The sequence below is a fragment of the Xenopus tropicalis genome, chromosome 8 (assembly GCF_000004195.4).
Source record: "Xenopus tropicalis strain Nigerian chromosome 8, UCB_Xtro_10.0, whole genome shotgun sequence".
NCBI classification, from domain to species: domain Eukaryota; kingdom Metazoa; phylum Chordata; class Amphibia; order Anura; family Pipidae; genus Xenopus; species Xenopus tropicalis.
The window spans coordinates 103,697,713-103,718,195 of NC_030684.2; the positions used below are offsets into that span (position 1 = coordinate 103,697,713).

Genomic DNA, 20,483 nt, shown 5'->3' on the forward strand with positions numbered 1-20,483 from the left:
TATGTATCTGTGCATCAAGTCACTGTACACAAGACAAGATTTTTTTTATTTTTATTTCTCGTTATCTGAATAAAGGTTGTTAACCTATACTGCATGATCTCTTAAGTGTACAACTTATATGCTGCAAGTTGTGACTACTGCCTACAGTACATAAATGCATAAAGGCACAATTTATATCAAACCAAGATGTTCATGGGTGTGTGGCCTTCATCTGAAAAGAAACAAAGGTTTAAGACTGCAAAAAAAAAAATTGCAAGCACACCTGTTTGGCTAAATAAATATCCAAAGTACGTAATGTGGTTACACACAAATCATTGCCTGGATGCATATAAATATGCTGACTGTGCCCCACTGCATTTAGTTAACCCTAGGGTAAATGACACTCAGTCTAAAAAAAAATAGCTGTTGAGCTAAAAGCCTTGTATTGGCAAGCTAAATCAAGTGCTGGATTTCAGTTTGGGGTGCCCAAAGGCTGCCCCATTCTCTGCTACCCCCCCACCCCAGGATCGAGCGTGTTACTCCTTTTTGCTGTTTCATTAACTATAAATTAATGATTTTTCAAACATTCCTTTCTGCCAAACATTCCATTATGAGAAAGATTAAATTCTGCCATTGTGCCATCACATTCTGTCAAAATAATTCATGTTGCCAAAATTAAACCCATTTATGGAAATCTAATGTTATGCAGAATGTAATGTTCAGGCAGCAAGCTATGTGTAAAGTGGGGGTTATGCAGAAATGCCATATAGATGCTGCTCTATCCCTAAAGAGCTCAGCGTAGTGGCATAACAGCAGGGGATGGCTTCTGCCTAAAAGTATATCCTGCATAGGGAGCTAGGCACTGAGCAGCTGGTCCCACAGTGTCACAACAGGAGCTGTCAAAGGAAAGAGGCTTTTAAAAGTTTGATTTTCTTTAAAAACATTAAAGCAATACTGACATGTCCCCGTGAAAACCTATAGGAGTGTGTGAACGTGTCAGTAATACTAAAGTTGCAGCACCAAAATATTTCTGGCTAAATGTCCCTCAAAGCCACCCCCAGCCCAGCAGCACCTGCTCACCAGGAAGGGGGCCAGGAAGAAGCCAAGTTGTTTTTCTTCTTTCATGCTGGTTTGGGGGTGGCATGATCCTTCCACAGGCTATTTACAAATAAAAAAAGTAATTCAGCCTATAGAAGCATCATGCCACCTCCAGCCCAGCGTGACTGACACATCTTTAGCCATGTCAAAATGTTGGCTCAGGTATTATTGGGCTGGGGGCAGATTTGGGGGACTTTTGGCTAGAAGGATTTTGGTGCAGCAACTCTTCAGCAATACTGGCATGTTCCAACGTAATTTTTTAGGAACATCAATATTGATATAATGTTAAAGGGAAAAGTGCCCGGGAATACATTTATGCATACCTGAATTTAACACTTTCTTGGGGCAGCTGAATTGGCTAACCCACAGTTCATTTACTTCCAAACTGCTCAGTTTTTCCACTTGAGGAGTAAACTATATGATCAAAAGTATCAGAAGACATATTTATCCAAAGTATCCAAACACTTTGGGGATTATTTATTAAATTTGGAAACAAACATCACCGGTGATGTTGCCCATAGCAATTAATCAGCAATTAGATTTGAATGGTCTCCTACAAGTTAAACAAAATCAAAAACCTGATTGGGTGCTATGGGCAACATCAACAGTGATGTTAGTTTCCAATGTTAATAAATACACCCCTTTGTGTAAATTTACATAGTTGCATAGTTACATAGGATTGAAAAAAGAGTCTATCAAGTTCAACCCTTCCAAGTAAACCCAGCACACACAACCTATACTTACCAATCTATACTATCACATACATAAACTATATATACAACCACTAATACTAACTGTAGATATTAGTATCACAATAGCCTTGGATATTCTGATTGTTCAAGAACTCATCCAGGCCCCTCTTAAAGGCATTAACAGAATCTGCCATTACCACATCTCTAGGAAGGGCATTCCCCAACCTCACTGCCCTCACCGTGAAAAACCACCTACGCTGCTTCAAATGGAAGCTCTGTTCCTCTAATCTATAGGGGTGACCTCTGGTGCGCTGATTGTTTTTATGGGAAAAAAGAACATCCCCTATCTGCCTATAATCCCCTCTAATGTATTTGTACAGAGTAATCATGTCCCCTCGGATGAACTCATTGCTGAGTTCCAAACTGTAGCCAGAAGCAATGTCACCAGAAGGACTGCTTGTAGGGAGCATAGGGTTGATTTTGATATGTTGATTTATGGTTTGAGTGGAAATTACTTGTTTTCACACAATTCCTTTGTGAGCTTATACTCAGAAAAGCATGTCTGAAACCTCAAAGTGGCTAATGGGTTCTGCCATTCTTGCTCTTAGCATTGACCTGTCCATAAGTGTTTTAAGCAAACTTATGCCTGTAATACTGACATGAAAGAGTAATACAACTGTTCCAGCACTGATTGGTAGAAATTTCCTATGCTGAGTGATGCCAGAAAACCTTCGAGAATTATTATTTTGTACTGTATGAAATAACAATCTTGAGGAAAATGCTAATTTTTACAAAAAAAATGTAAGGAATAATTCTGGCCATTTTTGTTATGAAAATAATTTGGCTTAAAGAGTCAGTTGCAACATGATTTGTACTTGTACTAAGAAAACACAGCAGAAATCCAGATGGAAGAAACACTAATAGTAATAGATCTCAACCACATTTCATATTAGGCTTAAATATATCACAGAATGAGTTCTCTGAAAGGGCAAAACTCGTTTTGATTGCCCTTCCTGCAGCAGCTAAGGAAATCATGCTCATGTTTAATAGTCACACATGGAGAAGGAGATGTTAAAAAAAACCCTGATCCTTAAATGCCTTATCTATAAACAGTTCAAAACAGCAGCATTGTATTAGCAGAGAAACTGCACATTTGTGACCTGCTTTTGATAGTAAACAAATGTTTTATCATACTGTGGCTGATTTATTATTGTTTATACAGCCAGATGTTACTTTTCTATTCAGCTAATTTTGCTGGTTCCTAAATTGCTTCCAGAAATCTGCTCTTCTTATCCAGGAAATATTAAACTGCAGCAATAAAGGAGAACTGCCGTATTAAAGGGACATTTCAAAAACTGAAAACTGACATACAGTTTCCTTTGTAAAAAGAAGACTTTTTAATAAATTTTAATTAACATTTCTGTGTTGTTTTTATGTAAAAAAGCCATTTTTTAAATCATGCACTCAGACAACTCACCTCTTCTTTATGCTACTTGCACACTGATCTACCAATGAACCACAAACTTCCCTACTTGTGTTCTGAGCTACAGACAGCACTCAAATGGCACATACTTTTCAATTAAAGGAATACTGTCATAGGAAAACATGTTTTTCAGTTAATAGAGCTTCTCCAGCAGAATCCTGCATTAAAATCTGTTTTTCAAAAATGCAAACAGATTTTTTTCTATATTTCATTTTGAAGTATTACATGGGGCTAGCCATATTCTTCATTTCCCAGGGTGCTACAGCCATGTGACTTGTGCTCTGATAAACTTCAGTCACACTTTACTGCTGCACTACAAGTTGGAGTGATATCACCACGCCCCTCCCTTCCCCCCCCCCAGCAGCCAATCAGCAGAACAATGGGAAGGGAGCAAGATAGCAGCTCAATAGTAAGAAATCCAAGTCTGGCTTGGGACTTGGGACTCCTCAAGTTACATGGGAGCAGGAGAAACAATAGGTTACCTGAAAGCCATCCTAATGTGTAGAGCTGGCTCCTTCTGAAAGCTCAGAATCAGGCACAATGCATTGGAATTGCTGCCTACCCACCAATATTACCGGAAAAACATTTTTTTCAAGAATTAATTGCTATGTAAACAGTGTAATTTAGAAATAAAAAGTACACCATAAAAACATGACAGTATGCCTTTAAACTATACTGAAAAAGTCTTATTTTAAAATGTGGAAACATCAGTTTTAACTTTTGATTATATGTCCCTTTAAACGCCAGCAGTTAAGAGTGCTCCTCCAGGCCTGCATTGAAATCAATTTTTAAAAAGAGCTAACAGATTTTTTAATATTTCATATTAAAATTTGACATGGAGCTAAACATAACCTTAGTGTCTCAGGTGTCCCCAGCCATGTGACTTGTGCTCTGATAAACTTCAGTCTCTTTTTACTGCTGCACTGCTAGTTGGATTGATATCACCCCTCCCTTTCCCCTCACAATGGGCAGGTAACATTGTGCATTGTGAAGTGCTTACTCTTTCTGAAAGTTCAGGATCAGACACAATGACTTAGGATGGCTGCCTACACACCAATACTAAAACAAATAAAAAAACAATAAAAATACATTTGTCGGTTCAAGAATAAAATTTTAAAGGTGGAATGAATTATTTGCAAGGTACACAGTGTAATTTAGTAATAAAAATGATACCATAAAAAAATCACAATAGAATTCCTTTAACGTCTAAATAGATGTGTCTATAGAGTGTGTTATGTCCTTATATGCAGAATAGTAAGAACTGACCCATATACACCTTAAGAAAAAAATATTAATATCGGTGAAAGTGCATATTAACACCAGAGCAATATGCTACCAGAAGTTGACAGGCAAGATATATAACAAATGGAAGGAAAGATACTGAGCACAAGAGAAGTATAAGAGCAGATAAATGTAGAAGAGCAGGAAACAATGACTATTTTTTTTTTTTTTTTTTTAAATTGTCAGAGACGCTAAAAATAACAAACTGGTTTCACGGCTGCCAAAGGCACTTCTTTTGACCTAATTTTAGAATTTGAGGTCCAGTTACTGGCTGTTTTGCTCCCAGGACAAGACTGCTGCCTAGGTGTAATTCTAGACACCTCTCTCACATTTTTCTATCACAAAAGGTCTGTTTCTTTCACCTCTGGAATATCAATAAGAACTGCAAAAGGGTAAAAAATGGTTGGTAGGAATATATCTCAAAGCGAGCCCATGGTGCTACTTCAAAAGGTTGATCATGACCTCCAGTGCCAATTATCTGATGATAACGTGCAGTATGCCAGAACTTGCCCACTGTCTTTATCTAAAATAATATAAATAGGCATGTATATCTGTAGCTCTCCGGCCTGTCTTTATGTTCTCGCATTCCGACAATGCTATCAGCTACTATTCTACAATAGGAAGTGGGACTAATTTTTAAATCCATACTCTCCACAGATATCAATATAGCAATATTCCAACAATTAATTGCAATTAATTTTTTTTACTCAAATTACCTTTTTATCTGAACCTGCTATTTGCTCTTTTAAACATTTCTATTTTAGGTAATGGTTTCTCATAACATGATGGTTCTATCACTGGGACATGAGAAACTCATAAGAAAACGTTTTCGTTTGTTTAAAACCAATTACTTGAAGCAACAACGCAACAAGCAGTTCTTCTGAACAGATATTTCCACCTAAATATGTACAATTCTAGATCTTAAAGAACCTATAACCAAACAAAATGACTCTGCTGCTGTGTACAGTAGAAACAAAAAAGCACAACAGAGGTTCTTGCAAACAAAATAAAAAGACTTTATTTTCAATGCACCAAAGGGTATGAGGTAGTATTTTGGGCAGTGCTGTGGAGATTGAGTTGTCAGTTAAGATACACCTTTTTAGGTCTACCAGCTAGTGGCCTGGATCCCCTCCAGTGGAAACTGTTCAGGGAGTATTACACTGAAAGCCTGAAATCCCTTTACACTGTGGTCCCTTCACTTTGGGCCAGTTATGCCTAAGGGATTACTACTTCCAGCTATCTCAATCCTTACGTGCAGCAAAATGCTGCTCTTTCTAGCTTGCCTTACTATCTTATGTTCCTAAAAAAGTACTGTGACAAAACTAGTCCTGTAATCTGGCTAAACTTCATTTAAAGGAGAAGGAAAGGCTAAGTCACTTGGGGGTGCCAAAATGTTAGGAGGAAGCGCTCACTGCTACCCCAGGCTGGTGCTGTTCTCTCTTAACAGGGGCACCAGCTCGGGGTACAAGGTAACATTTTAGCACCCCCAAGTGACTTTGCCTTTTCTTCTCCTTTAAAGGAGAAGGAAAAGCTAAGTCACTTGGGGGTGCCAAAATGTTAGGCACCCCCAATTTACTTGAATCGCTTACCTTTTACCCAGGGCTGGTGTCCCTGTACGGAGAGAACAGCACCAGCTAGGGGTACCTGCAGCGCTTCCTCCTTTCTTCTTCGCCGCGCACGCATGCGCAGTAGAGTGAAAAGTCGAACTTTAACAGAGAAGTTGGCTTTTTCACTCAGGTACCCCGGGCTGATGCAGTTTTCTCCTAATAGGGGCACCAGCCCAGGGCACGAGGTAAGCGATTCAAGTCACTTGGGGGTGCTTAACATTTTAGCACCCCCAAGTGACATAGCCTTTCCTTCCCCTTTAAGGGGTCCATGTTTCCTCACTTTCTCTACAAAGGTTGTCCCTCTAGGGCAGAACTCTTTAGTGGGCCCTGTTGATACCAGGCTACCCAGACATATCCACTTTGATCAAAGATGAAAGAGAAATGAACATCACTTTCCAATCACTATGTTAAAGTGTGTCAGATATGGGCCAACAACATAGATATAAAAACAAGACACACTGCTTTCTGACTAACAACTAGGGAAATAGCACTACTGTATATAATAATTTTGACATTAGGGACTGGGTTTCAAACCACTATTCTATCCCCTGAAGAAATTGTCCCTAGTTGTGCACAATTCAACAAATATCTGGAAGCGCTTGCTCTAATTGTCTCCTTAATTAAAATTATCATGCAACAGAATGTGTAATAATACTGTATTCTTATCACTGAGAATTAAGTGCTGGTGTGCACATCCATTTGCTTGGCACCAGCCCGGGGTACCTGCGAGCGTGGTCTCCTCTTCCTTATTCACACGCTTGCGCATGCGAAGTTGATTGAAAAGCCGAACTTTTCACTCTACTGTGCATGCACCGGCCCAGGGATTTTAACAACAGAAGGAAGCGCTTGCTGCAGGTTCCCTGGGCTGGTGTGGTTTTCTCCTAACAGGGGCACCAAGCCTGGGGTAAAAGGTAAGCGATTAAAGTCACTTGGGGGTGCCTAACATTTTGGCACCCCCAAGTGACTTAGCCTTTCCTTCTCCTTTAATGGTTTTCAATTCTGGACTTATTGCTGGCAACTTCAGAGCAGTTTGTTGCTTGGTCTTTACCATTCCTTGGTGAAAATACTAGGAGTATTTATGACCTCGGGCCAAGAGGCCAGGGCAGACAGACTCTCGGGCCAAGAGGCCAGGGCAGACAGACTCTCGGGCCAAGAGGCCAGGGCAGACAGACTCTCGAGCTGTTAAAAGGAAAGGAAGGAAAGCTGTTAAAAAGAAATAGAGGTTTTATTGATTGTGACCATAAATATGGAGGGAGAGGCAAAATGCGTTAAAATACTGTGTTATACCCTTTCACTTGCAGCCTTTTTGCTAAGCATTTAAAAGACAAAAACTCTTCAAAAACGTTTCAATATTTGAAGTGCGCATGCGAAGTTGATTGAAAAGCCGAACTTTTCACTCTACTGTGCATGCACCGGCCCAGGGATTTTAACAACAGAAGGAAGCGCTTGCTGCAGGTTCCCTGGGCTGGTGTGGTTTTCTCCTAACAGGGGCACCAAGCCTGGGGTAAAAGGTAAGCGATTAAAGTCACTTGGGGGTGCCTAACATTTTGGCACCCCCAAGTGACTTAGCCTTTCCTTCTCCTTTAATGGTTTTCAATTCTGGACTTATTGCTGGCAACTTCAGAGCAGTTTGTTGCTTGGTCTTTACCATTCCTTGGTGAAAATACTAGGAGTATTTATGAGGCCAGGGCAGACAGACTCTCGGGCCAAGAGGCCAGGGCAGACAGACTCTCGGGCCAATAGGCCAGGGCAGACAGACTCTCGGGCCAAGAGGCCAGGGCCGACAGACTCTCGGGCCAAGAGACCAGGGCAGACAGGCTCTCGAGCTGTTAAAAGGAAAGGAAGGAAAGCTGTTAAAAAGAAATAGAGGTTTTATTGATTGTGACCATAAATATGGAGGGAGAGGCAAAATGCGTTAAAATACTGTGTTATACCCTTTCACTTGCAGCCTTTTTGCTAAGCATTTAAAAGACAAAAACTCTTCAAAAACGTTTCAATATTTGAAGTAGCAGCAAATGAACAAAAAATGTTAAGTTTAACCTGCTGCAAAGCAGAGTTTTTTTTACCTTGTACATTTTATTACAAATCTTGACAGATTATGAAGTTTTTCACCACAGCAAAATGCCTCATTCATATGTATGATGTTCAGAACGTCTCCTGACAATGAGATGCTGTACAGGTAGTAAACCGATAAAACGGCCATTATGACATGTTTTCAGAATGTGCCTTCCTGCTAATAGAATTTCAATGAGCACCCCCAACTGCTTCGCTTTCATTTGTTTCTACTGTGTTGTCTGAATATTTCATAGGTCATTTAACATGTGACATCTGTATAACAGCTAATTATTGCAGAAATCACTGTCTTCTGCTCAATCCACTGTCTGCTGGAGACGATACATACTTTATTGATGATACATTTTCTTTCCTTCTTGCCTCTTGTAATGAAATGACTGGCAGCTATGTAGTATTACAGCAAGTTACTGTTTGACAAAGCAATAACCTAAAACACAACCTGTTTTGTTGGTTTGTCTTTACTTTATATATGCCTCAGGGTGCTTTTTCTCCACTAAGATGCAATGGGCACCTCTGCACCCATAAAAAAAATCCAAAAAACCGTATGCTACTGCCAGTGTATCTTGTCCTGGTACTGACTGGTTGTACTGAGTCTGGCATTGGACCACAACTGAGAGCGTGACACCTGCCACTTGTGTCTGCTACGTAGTTATTAGAAATTAAATAAGGCACAATTCCCATGGCAGACATAAAAATTGCATGTAGACTCACGTTTGTAAAGAAGAAACATCAGGGTAGTCAAAATGCAAGTGCAACTGATGTAAAGGGCAACTTGTAAATGTACAGGGAAGAGGCACTCAAAGATCCACAGAGGTCACCTAGAGAATAAAAAAAATATATGTATTTAAAAGAGAACTAAACCCTAAAAATGAATATGGCTAAAAATTCAGCATATTAATAGCAGCAATGACCCAGGTCTTTACAATTGCCACAAGAGCTCCCCATCTTGAAAAGTGTCTGCAACACTCATATGCTGAATGGAATCTTAGCAGCCGTTAGGAAGCTGAGCTTAGGGATTGTTGCAAAACCTCATCAGAAAAAAAGGTTAGCTTGGAAAATAAGCTGATATTACAGGGCTGATTATTAAATTCGGATGCTAGTGGCCCTGGTTTCAGAGCTGCCATGTAATGTTAATCTTAATAAATTACTAATCTGACATATATTGTGACATTTATGTCTTCTATATAAAGTATTTTGTGCGTCAGTCCCTAAGCTCAGTCAGTGACAGCAGCACAGAGCATGTGCAGGGAATCAGCAGAAAAGAAGATGGGGGCTACTGGGGGTATATTTGGAGGCACAGATCTTCCCTGCTAAAGGGCTGTAGTTATTGAAGATGTCTTAAATTCATATTTTTATTTCAACTTTATTTTCTTGGTGACCTCTGTGTAAAGGGCAACTTGACCATACCTGTTGCTTTAAACAACTGCTCAACTGTGTCACAATGGTTATTTAAATAAAAATCATTTGCTGACCAATAAAAAAATGTAGTCTTAGATATCTATAATTAGACAAAAACCATAAACATCTGCAGCATTTAAATCTAAATTTAAAAATTAAACTATAAACCTGTAGTCAGCACCTTAGTGGTATAACTCATTACAATAACAATTACTATTCTGTGCACTTTAGCTTTAGAACTCACATATGCGAATGAATATATGAGGAGACTGAAGCAGAAATGCTGAATATAGTGAAAATGATGTAATATTTCTCTAATGCTCTGCATTAATTGTGCATTTTAAAAGAGACAATCGATTTTCCATCTCATTTCCTATGTCCTTCATCTATGGTTCCATAACAAAGACATGCTATAAGCTTTCTCTAAAAAAACATTTTTATTAGTATGCAAAAAAATATATGCTGCAAAATATTGGGAAGGGCATTCTTCAATACATATTTAAAACATTTATATTACCATTTGCTTTGATGAAAATTGAATTTTACTGTTTTCTAAACAACAAAATGTCAAAATAGTTTTTCTTTTTATTTTAAAAGTGTTATTTATTTTAATTTGTTCAGACAAAAATAATATTTATTATAGTGTGTAAGCCAAGATCACCAGTGATGTTGCCCATAGCACCAATCACATATTTGCTTTTGTTTTCTAACTGTTCAATTTTTATTGCTGATTGGTTGCTATGGGCAACATCACCAGAGATGCTGGCTTACACACTGTAATAAATATGCCCTTGGTGTGCTCAGAATCCATGAAGCCAATCCAAACTCACCAGCACACCCTGGCCTTTCCACTCTGTTCCACCTGGTGCACAGTATTTAAAGAGACGTCGGCACTCTCCTCCACAATCCAAATAGCACAAAATACCGGCACAACAGGATTTGTTTTAGCGGGATAAACCCTGCTGATTTAATAGTAGCAAACCATGTTACACGTACATGTACATGGTTTGCTACTATTAAATCAGCAGGGTTTATCCCGCTAAAACAAATCCTGTTGTGCCGGTATTTTGTGCTATCAGAATCCATGAAGCCAATGTCAAATAATCTTTGTAACTGAATCCCCCCAACACTGACATACAATTGTATGCAAAATGTTAGCATCCCTTAACAAATTCCATATTAAGTAAATTTTGTAAAAGCAGCAAACAGCTAATGCAGGAAATCAGTGTGTTGAAAAATAACATTTGCAAATGTTAATGCATAACTTTAAAACATAGGAACAAGAAGATTAGTAACTGTAAATAACTAATTTTATAAATAGAAAAGATTTTACAAAAATGGGTGAGAAAATTCATTCTAAACCAAGTATTGCACTGGAAACCTAACTTTCCCCTTAGAAACACCCCCTGTTGCAAATTCTAAGATCACTAATACCGTTTAGTTTTGGACATCTACATTTGATAAGGTTACCCCATTTTATAATAACAGTAATATAAACAGTTATTTTGTATCACATTGGGAATAATGTAACCGCCTTGTAAAATACAAGGATATTAGAAGTCACAGTTAGGTTACATGACCACATGAGAGCACAATGACTTAGTGCTTTTATACCGGGCAAGGTACTTTGAGGTGCCTTTTAAAATTCTCAAATTTTACAACAGGAGATGCATTATTTTTAATAATACCCAAGTTTCTGTGAGTCGTGATACAAATGTCATTATAACTGATCACTAAGTACAGTTTATAAGGGTATATTTTAAAGGACATGTAAAACTCTCATGTATTATATGTAACTGCTGAGTGTTCAGGAGGTATAGCGGGCCCAGCGGTGACTGACCGATACGCAATATATGTGTAGGGACCCATAGGGTTAAGCTCCCTATGGTGTTATCCCTTATCTTTCCCTTATCTGTGCTGTTATAGGTTACAGTTCTTAGGCTACCCCCTATAGGTTTAGCTCAGGTTGACCACTCCCCTTGGCAGACTATATAGTGTCTTGCACAAGGAAGTGCTGCTGTTGTCTCAAGGCTTCATGTCACTGAGCCTGAGGCATTAGGCCCCAGTAAAGAGAACCAGCCATTTCTAAAGTCAGGGACAGGGCCCCGTGAATGAGAACAAGCCAGCACAGTCAGTCTTACTTAATAGCACCCTCTAGGAGTGGTGAGCATAGTCAGCTTATTCAGTAAGGGCAGCACTAGCCCCATCAAAGGAGACTGTAAGGGTTTAGTATAACCCAGGCTTTGTATGCCTTGCTGTAGGGACCACAGTTAAGACGTAGGTTTCAGGCAGTACCTTACCCTGAACCATAGTTGGCTGGAGGGGATCCGTTCCAGTAAAGGGCATCCATTTCTGGGCTCGCAACTAATACTCTGCATATCCTTCAAGTGGGTTATACTGTTCCTTAAGTGTCACATCTGCTGTTATTCTCTGTGACCATTCAATCTGCTGTGTCTGTGAGTATAATCCCTGCTGCACTATTAAGTTGTGCCTTGTCCAATAAACTTGTACTATAGTTCATGAGCAAGAACCTTTCTGGCGTCCATTATTCTATCTGCACCACACACGCTCTATATAGTTGTAGTTCGACTACACCCTCAGCTCCAATAACACCTCCCATATAGCGGAGGCCCACTCCTGTGTATTAAGGTCGCATGTAACACATGCTCTATACCTATCACTAGCCTTGGTTTTGCCATATATAAGCCAAACAAGTGTTACATATGTTTTCGAAATATGTCTTTTTACTAAAAGTTAAGGGGACCCAATATTTTTGTTGGGGTCCCTAGAACCTTCTAGTTTCGCCTCTAGTTGTATGATTGTTCTCAGACACAGGTGAGACTTTATTTGCCATTTTGCTCAGAGCAACTCCCCAAACAAGGTGTATACAGGTGTTTTATTATCCTGTGAGCACAGGAGGGTTTAACTGAGGAACATTCATTTCAAGGCTGATGTTTGCCAATGATATTCATTCTAATGTTACATTTGGAAAAATAAGTTAACCATAAAAATATATCCCACCCAAAGCAGCGTATTTGCTCCCTTTAAAATGAAAGTCACCTGAAAGCCTATGGGGTTTTGCAAACTCTGGCGTGGACAGCAAAGTCACGGTTCAGCAGAGCCCACACTTCTACACGGTATTCCTATTGCCCCTCAGTAAGTTCAGGCCGGACAGTTCCGCTGTGAGCAGCGCAAAGCATGGTGGGTAGGTGCGCACTCTTCCTGCTGCTTCTCCTGCTGACAGTTCCGCTGTGAGCAGCGCAAAGCATGGTGGGTAGGTGCGCACTCTTCCTGCTGCTTCTCCTGCTGACAGTTCCGCTGTGAGCAGCGCAGAGCATGGTGGGTAGGCGCGCATTCTTCCTGCTGCTTCTCCTGCTGACAGTTCCGCAGTGAGCAGCGCAGAGCATGGTGGGTAGGCGCGCACTCTTCCTGCTGCTTCTCCTTCTGAGTTACTCGCTCTTCCTGCTCCTGGGCGCCTTTGTCTTCTCCACGCTGGAGCAGCCCCAGGAGGAGCGGCTCAGGAGGGAAGTGGAGACCATGTGGAGCGAGTTTCTGGCAAAACACCCTTGTCTCTCCGAGGTGCTATTAGATGACTTTATACGAAAGGCGCTGCTAGTGAAAAGTTTTGGGGTGTCTGTGCACCGCAATATCTCCATCCACGAACTCAAATGGGACTTTATTTCTTCTCTTTTCTTCACTGGAACCACCCTGACCACCATAGGTAACAGAGGTTTTTGTCGATTTTGAACTTAAAACTGGTTTTATAAAACACAAATAAAACATTTGGGGTCATTGGAAAGTGGCTGTTGTAAGGATCCCCTACAGTATAATAAATAATAGCTCAGGGATGGGAATCAGGTTAAACATTTAAAGGGTCTTGGGAAGTTATACGCTGGCTCTTGTTTGTTAAGATCTCCAGTATATCTCAGACTCGGGCCCATACAAACCATTTGCCACATGTAAGGCATAATCAGTACAGTTTAGCCATACATATGTCCAGAACCATACTGGTTCAGAGTAGGCATTTCAAGTACACAGAGGCCCAAACAGCACTATAAATAGTGGGTCATTCATGCTTTATGAGGTACTGTACAGGCATATGGCTAAGTAGTTTACATGACCGTTAGAAAGCTCATACAGTGTTTCTCGACTTGTATTAACATACGCAGGACTGGCTGCAAATGGAGGTGCTGGCCTAAGGGTGAATGGCCACCCTATGCAATATATAGCACAGGCACACCTGGCAATTAGGAGCCAGCATACAAACTAACAACTGAGTGAGCAAGAGAGTTGCATGATAATTACAGGCCTGCTAAGCAACCACAGTAATTCAGGAATTCTGTGGAACAACCCTGTGATTTATGTATGCCATTTTCACTTTGCACATTGCTTGCTTTATTAATGAGTCCTTCTGTATCTGCAGTTCTAAAAGTCCACACTTTGTCAGCTGTTTAATTGGTAACATGTTAGAGAGAATGATCACTAACTGGGGCGGAGCACAGAACAATCTAACCCCTTTTTTCTGTTAATACTGCCTGAAAATCATTGTGAGGATGTTTATTTAGGAACACAGAGGCTTTTTTTTTTTTAAAGCGATTTCTGCTTGAAATCCTTATTCCAGGCCAATGCAATAGGTTTTATGTGTTTGATTTTTCTTTTTCATCCCTGATTAACTAGAGGTGCAGATTCTATATTTATTTTTTAGTAAGATTAGTACTTCTGTCTACTGTCTCAGCTTTCACATTTCTCACTTGGAGCACAGTACAGAAAATTCCAAACCACCATGTTTTTTACACTTTGCACACTGTACTACTGTGAGCAGCCGCACATTTTTGCACTCCAGAATGAAACAATAAGGGCTAAAGGTGGCCACTGGTCGCACGAAAGATCGTCAGACCCGCCACTAACCTTCAGGGCTGAAACGGCAGATAAGGAGATAGAAACAATAGGATTTCTACCTCCCTCTGCCGATTCAGCCCTGACGGCAGATTTTGCTCAGGCGCCTTCTATGGCGCCCAATCAAAATCTTTTGACCTGGCCGATCGGCGATTCGACCGATATCAGCAGCCTCCCGTGATACCGGTCGACTCGCCGACTTCCCATACACGCACCGAATATCGTACGAAGCGAGGTTTCGTACGATATTATCGGTGCGTGTATGGCCAGCTTAAATGCGACAGGAGCTTTTATCAGAACAACAAAAAGCATCCTACAAGTTGGGTGTAGTCGCATGGTTCAAAATATAATGGGAATGAAAGAAAAATCTGATGTGTAAACCACATGAAAGGATTGCTGTCTGACGCAACATTGTCAGAAGGAACGCTGCATCTTCATACGACAAGATAAACTCTGATGGTGCCTGACAGACACTTTTTTTCCCCTCATTGAAGTACACTGACTGTCGCCTGTAGATGCAGGAACAAAAGACACCCTCCTGCTTTATCTGATCTGAAATTACATTACAGCCAATGGAGATCAGATTTTGTAGGATCCTACAAAAATCTCATGCTGTGTCGTGACAAGACCAGATAAAATCTGACCCATAAAACATGATCAAAATCTCCTGCAGAGTCTAGCCCTAAGGGCTAAACTCCCCAAGCGTTTTTGATCAGATTTTGAGAGTCAGATTTAATCTGATCTCCATAGGCCATTGATCCCCAACCAGTGGTTCATGAGCAACATGTTTGAATTTCTTCTTTCTTGCTTGGAGGCAAGTGTTGATTGCCTAAAACCCAGTGTAAAGCCAAACAGAGCATTCTATATGCAGTCAGTTCACATAGGGGCTACCAAATAGCCAATTATAACTCTTTTTTGCATCCCCAGGAACTTTTTCCATGCTTGTGTTGCTCCCCAACACTTGAATGTGGCTCACGAGTATAAAATGTTGGATGGTGGCTTTTCTTCATGCATCTACATTCAACAATCAATGTATTTCAATAAAGCAAAAGTTGCTCTAGCTGAATTTGATTGTGTTGGATGGCAAAAGTTACATGTAATTTACACATCTGTATCAGTGCCACTATATTTTGAACCATGTGACTACATCCAGATGCGTTTTGATGATCTGACAAAATCGCTTGTGGAGTTTAGCGCTAAGACCTGGGCTGCCCTGATGAATACGGTACTGTCTGCATTCAGCCACATTGTATTCATGAGGGAAAGGAAAAGCACTTGGATCCTTAGCATTTTGACACAAGTATTGAGGAGTATGTTTTGGTACAAGTACATTTGTGATTAGCTCTTGGATGGACCAACATTATTGTTAGTGATGCTGAGCCCCACTGCACCAGCTGACCATATATGTTGCCCACTGTTAAAAGACAACTGGCAGTTGACAAACCCACTTTTGTCTGTATAAAAACTGTTTAAGGCTGAATTACATGGTAGATCTAAAATAGTATTGCCTGTCACTAACCTAAATTATTTTCCCTTGAGTTATTAGGATTTATACATGTACATGAATGTTGCATTTAACATTAAAGCATCAGACTGCCTACAATTGTCCCCCATCATACATGCTCTAATAGGGTTGATGCTTGCTGCTCTTTATGTAATGTGCAGGAGCCTTTCCCAAAGCAGTCCTAAAGTGTATCAAGGGCTGTTGTACCCTTCAAATTATGGGGATTTTTACCCCCAGTATATTGGGTCCTTGAGAAACAAACTAACAAAATTGTATCTTTTTGGTATGATGATTCACATTATTTTTAAAGAAGCAGTTTACCTTTTATAGTACCCATCATTTTAAAATAGTACACAATTAATGATGTTTTTAGTTGCATTTTATTTTCTATATTTTTTTTGCTGTTTTTCTAAAATAAAAAAGATTAAAACTGATTATTCTGCATAAAGAAGGAAAATGTAATTCTAAGCAACTTTCCAATATGCATTCATTAAAGAAATCAATAGTTTTAAAGTAATTACCGTTGAAATTGGTATCTGTCTAGCTGTTGATATTTTCTGCTTTACTGGTTCTAACTAATAAAACAATGTAGCAAAAAACAGCAAATTAACAGACCTGTTAATTGTCATTGTTTTCAGCATCACAATCAGAGACCAGAAAGGGGTAAACAAATAATGCTTTCAATTGCAGTTACATCCACAAGTAACTTTAAAACTATTGACATAAAAATACAGTTCTTGCCAAGAAATGTTCATGAATTTTTGTCTGTCACAATTAAAAATTAGTTGCTGGCATTTCTCTGATGCCGATGAGCATTGATAACCTAATGTATAAAATGTAAACCAAGTGATAAGGTACAGTATACATTCTGTGTGTATCACCCACAGGCCCCCCTGACTTGGATGGATTCTGTTCTCAAGCTAGCCTTAGTTACGTCAACTATAGCCTTGAAGACAGAACCACCTATTTGGCAAAGACCTTGTTTTCTGTGCTGTAAACAGATATTTCTATGCGCACACACACACTTATGACATATGTTACTATCACAAAGTATATAAACCATGTGCTGTCTTTGTTCTGTTGTTCTGACTATTTTTTGCTCAGAACCCACGTAAGTGTCTAATAAACCTTACGTAATTACCTCAAATGACTTATCTGAAATTTCCATAACAAAAGTCTGAACCTGACTTAGAGCTTATATGAGAGGGTGGTAAAATAAACCTATATTTTAAAAAACAAATATAATAATGCATTATTTGTGGTATACTATTTAAAAATTGGTTTTGTTAAAAAGTAAACTGCTCCTTTTACCATGTGGGTTGTTTGCAAACCACTATAAAAAGAATGAAATGCAAATTTGCTGTGTGTTACATGTTACCTACAACATCCCAGTGCATGCATCAAAACTGACAGTGGAATTCTGAGCCAGACCTGAATAAATAAAAAAAAAAAAAATAGTTGTAGAAAAATGTTACAAACCTTTGTTTGTACACTTAAAAATAAAAATGTCCTACATACTTAGGTGTGCTTAGCAGTTTTCTATAATTTATATTTATTTTTTCCCACTTTAGGTTACGGACACCCGTTTCCAATTTCATTGGGTGGAAAAGCGTTTTGTCTGGTGTATGCCATATTTGGAATTCCCCTTACTTTATCAGTCCTTTCTATTATAGTTCGGAACTTGCTGATCCTCCTATGGGACAAGCCAATAAACAAGCTTCAGCGTCAGTGCAGTATATCCAGGAAAAAACTGGAATGGATTCTTGCTTCAATTTTTATATTCTTTACTGCTTTGATCTTCTTCTTCATCCCAGCTATTGTGTTTAATGCTATTGAAGAGAACTGGGGTTATGTAGATGCTCTGTACTTTTGTTTTATTTCTTTAAGCACCATAGGTTTGGGAGACTATGTTCCTGGAGAAAGAAATGAACAAAGGTTGCCTGTTCTTTACAAGTTGTTAGTCATATGTAAGTTAAACCTTTTTTTTATTAGATGATCTGTTATAATACATTTACATATAACATAAATACCAGTGCAATGTACATCAGAATGTAATAATCAGCCCTGCAGCACTAGCTTCTATGACAGGGAAACCTAATTTTCGCTGTGATGTTTGCAACAATCTGGAATTTTAGCTTCTCAACAGCTTCCCAGAACACAGGAATCCCGTGGCCCATAATAATAAATTAGTAGGACTGAAGGCCCCCATTAGTAACCCATTGGTCACTTAGGCCTTGGTCAGAGGGCTCTGCCAATAAATATAATGGGGCCCCCATGGGAAAAAAAGAATACCTGCATGCTCATGACCAAGCTCCTAATCCGCCCCTGTAAAACCCCATTATGTTGAAACCTTTCCGATTACCAACCCAAACTCCGCCCACTTGCCCACAAGCGCCACCAAATTTTTCATCAGCAAACTACGCTTATACCCTTTTGGGGACCATAAGTGCAGTACTGTTTGATGCCGGCCCTGTGAGCATGTCAGTTTTACTGGGCAGTCAACTTTGAATGCTTGGATTATTACTGTTACAGAGCTGCTAAACCTCTTGGCAGATTCAGGCAGTTCAGTTTATAAAATAATGCATTTCTAGCGCTTTTAGGGTTTAGTTATCCTTTAAATGTAATAGGTAACTTTTTCCCTTTATTGTGAACTACTGACTGAAATAAGGCCTATCTCAAATTCATGGAGCTTTAGAATCAAGCTTTTTTTTTTTATCCCCACCTAATATTTATTCTGTACTAACTGCTTCAGACTACTGTTTAACATTCCACTCAGCATGCAGCTCTCGGCGCATAAAAAACAGACACTAGACTAATTCTTTTATTTCATAACATTTCCAGCAATGCATATTTCATTTCCCTTCACTGACTTACATACTTTGAATGCAAATTGTGGGACTTTTACCCTGTTAATGTTCTTATATTTGCCTTCAACTTTTTATACAGTCCTCAGACTCTGTGTTCCACAACTTCTTCCTCAACTTTTTTGTCACAATTCATGAACCTAGCAGCACATTAACAATGCATTTCATAAAATGTAGGGTCCTGGGTTCAGATCTTATTAGTATTATTATTTATATAGTGCCATCATTTCACACCACTTTACAGAGTAAAGAGATGCAAATACAAGACTAAACAGTTATTTTTTTGTGCTGTAGCCACAACATCATTTTTGCAGCATGAGGTTCTGGTGAAAGCAATGAAGAAGGGCTGATATTAAGATGTGTGAACTGCAACCACTGCCTTTTAGTTAATTCTATCATGAACAGGGACTTGCAAATATTGAATGTGTTACAGAGGTTACTTCTGCTCAAGTGTAGCAGCTCATCTAGAAGACATTTGCAAATGGCAGGTTCCATCCATTTAACATGCTGAATAACTGACTTTTTATAACACGCTACTTTGCAAAAAAATAATAAGAACCTTTACTCATTACACTTCCTTTTTTCTATGTAGGTTACTTGCTAATCGGACTGGTTGCTGTATTTCTTGTGGTAGAGGTGATAAAGAACGTTCTAAACTATAATCGTTTATTCGGCCTTTTCTTGTTTGGAGAAGACAGGAGAGACTGGGAAACTGGTTGCGATCTAGCTTGTAAGGCAGGTGGACCTATAGTTCAAAAACATGAGGAAAAAACCAGACGACGTGTTCCACACTCACTTTCTCCAAGTACCGAGAAGTCATATGGTTCCTTTAATCCAGCTTTCAACTGATCACAAAAAATAAAAAAATTATCTAATTGGGTTTTTTTGTTTTGTTTCTCAGAGATAAGATAAAAATAGGTTTAGTATTCTTATATTTTTCCTGTGTTTCCAGGGAAATAAATTATGTATGAAGGTTTCCTCAGTAGCATTCTTCAGGATGAGCATGAATAAATGTGTTCAGTACTGTAAATGGCTGCCGTTTCCTACTACAGACATTTATGTGCTTCTTGTATATTTAAGTCTACAATATAAAATAATTTAGGCTGTAGGAGGTGGCTGGGTACAGAAGAATCAGTAGGTTATTGTTTCTAAAGTCAGAGGGATATTGGTAACTGTAATAGCCATAAAACAGCAAAAGCATTTCTTTCTGCAAATGAAATCTATTATAGAAAGGGATATTTAGCTTAATTGCTTAATTTTGTGAATATTAGAGGAAGAAATGTTGGCATATAATTACATGACATTATTATAGGTGCTTTACAAATAACACCAGTTATTAGCTATTGCAGGTAATATACTGCTAGTGATAAGGTGTATAATTTTAATGTGACCTTGACTTTTTAACAAAGCAATTAATCTCTAAATCACTTAAAGCAATTACAATAAAACAGTTTATGCCAGTAAGTCCTTTTCCATAACTGTGTGAATTAGGATATTAAAATGTAACCACATTAGGAGGTAGATCTTTTATAACATCAGTGTATTTTAAAATGCCTTATTGTAAGAATTCATGTCCTGGCAGCATGGCACCATGATTCATAAGGAGGA

At 39.0% G+C, this 20,483-nt stretch overlaps 1 protein-coding gene and 1 long non-coding RNA gene across 2 annotated transcripts; one reads left to right on the top strand and one right to left on the bottom strand.

The window, feature by feature from the left end:
* Nucleotides 1-7,700: 7,700 nt before the first annotated feature.
* LOC108648349 lies at nt 7,701-12,755 on the bottom strand. The gene is made up of 3 exons (XR_001925150.2): nt 12,672-12,755; nt 8,925-9,031; nt 7,701-7,966 (listed from the first exon to the last, which is right to left on the bottom strand). It is a non-coding gene; the product is annotated as an uncharacterized LOC108648349 (long non-coding RNA).
* Nucleotides 12,756-12,957: 202 nt separating this feature from the next.
* kcnk7 (potassium channel, two pore domain subfamily K, member 7) lies at nt 12,958-19,734 on the top strand. Its single transcript, NM_001122816.1, is given in 3 exon segments — nt 12,958-13,332; nt 17,583-17,978; nt 19,468-19,734. Coding segments are annotated over 3 exon segments (969 nt in total). The 5' UTR covers nt 12,958-13,016; the 3' UTR covers nt 19,725-19,734.
* The last annotated feature ends 749 nt before the right edge of the window (nt 19,735-20,483 follow it).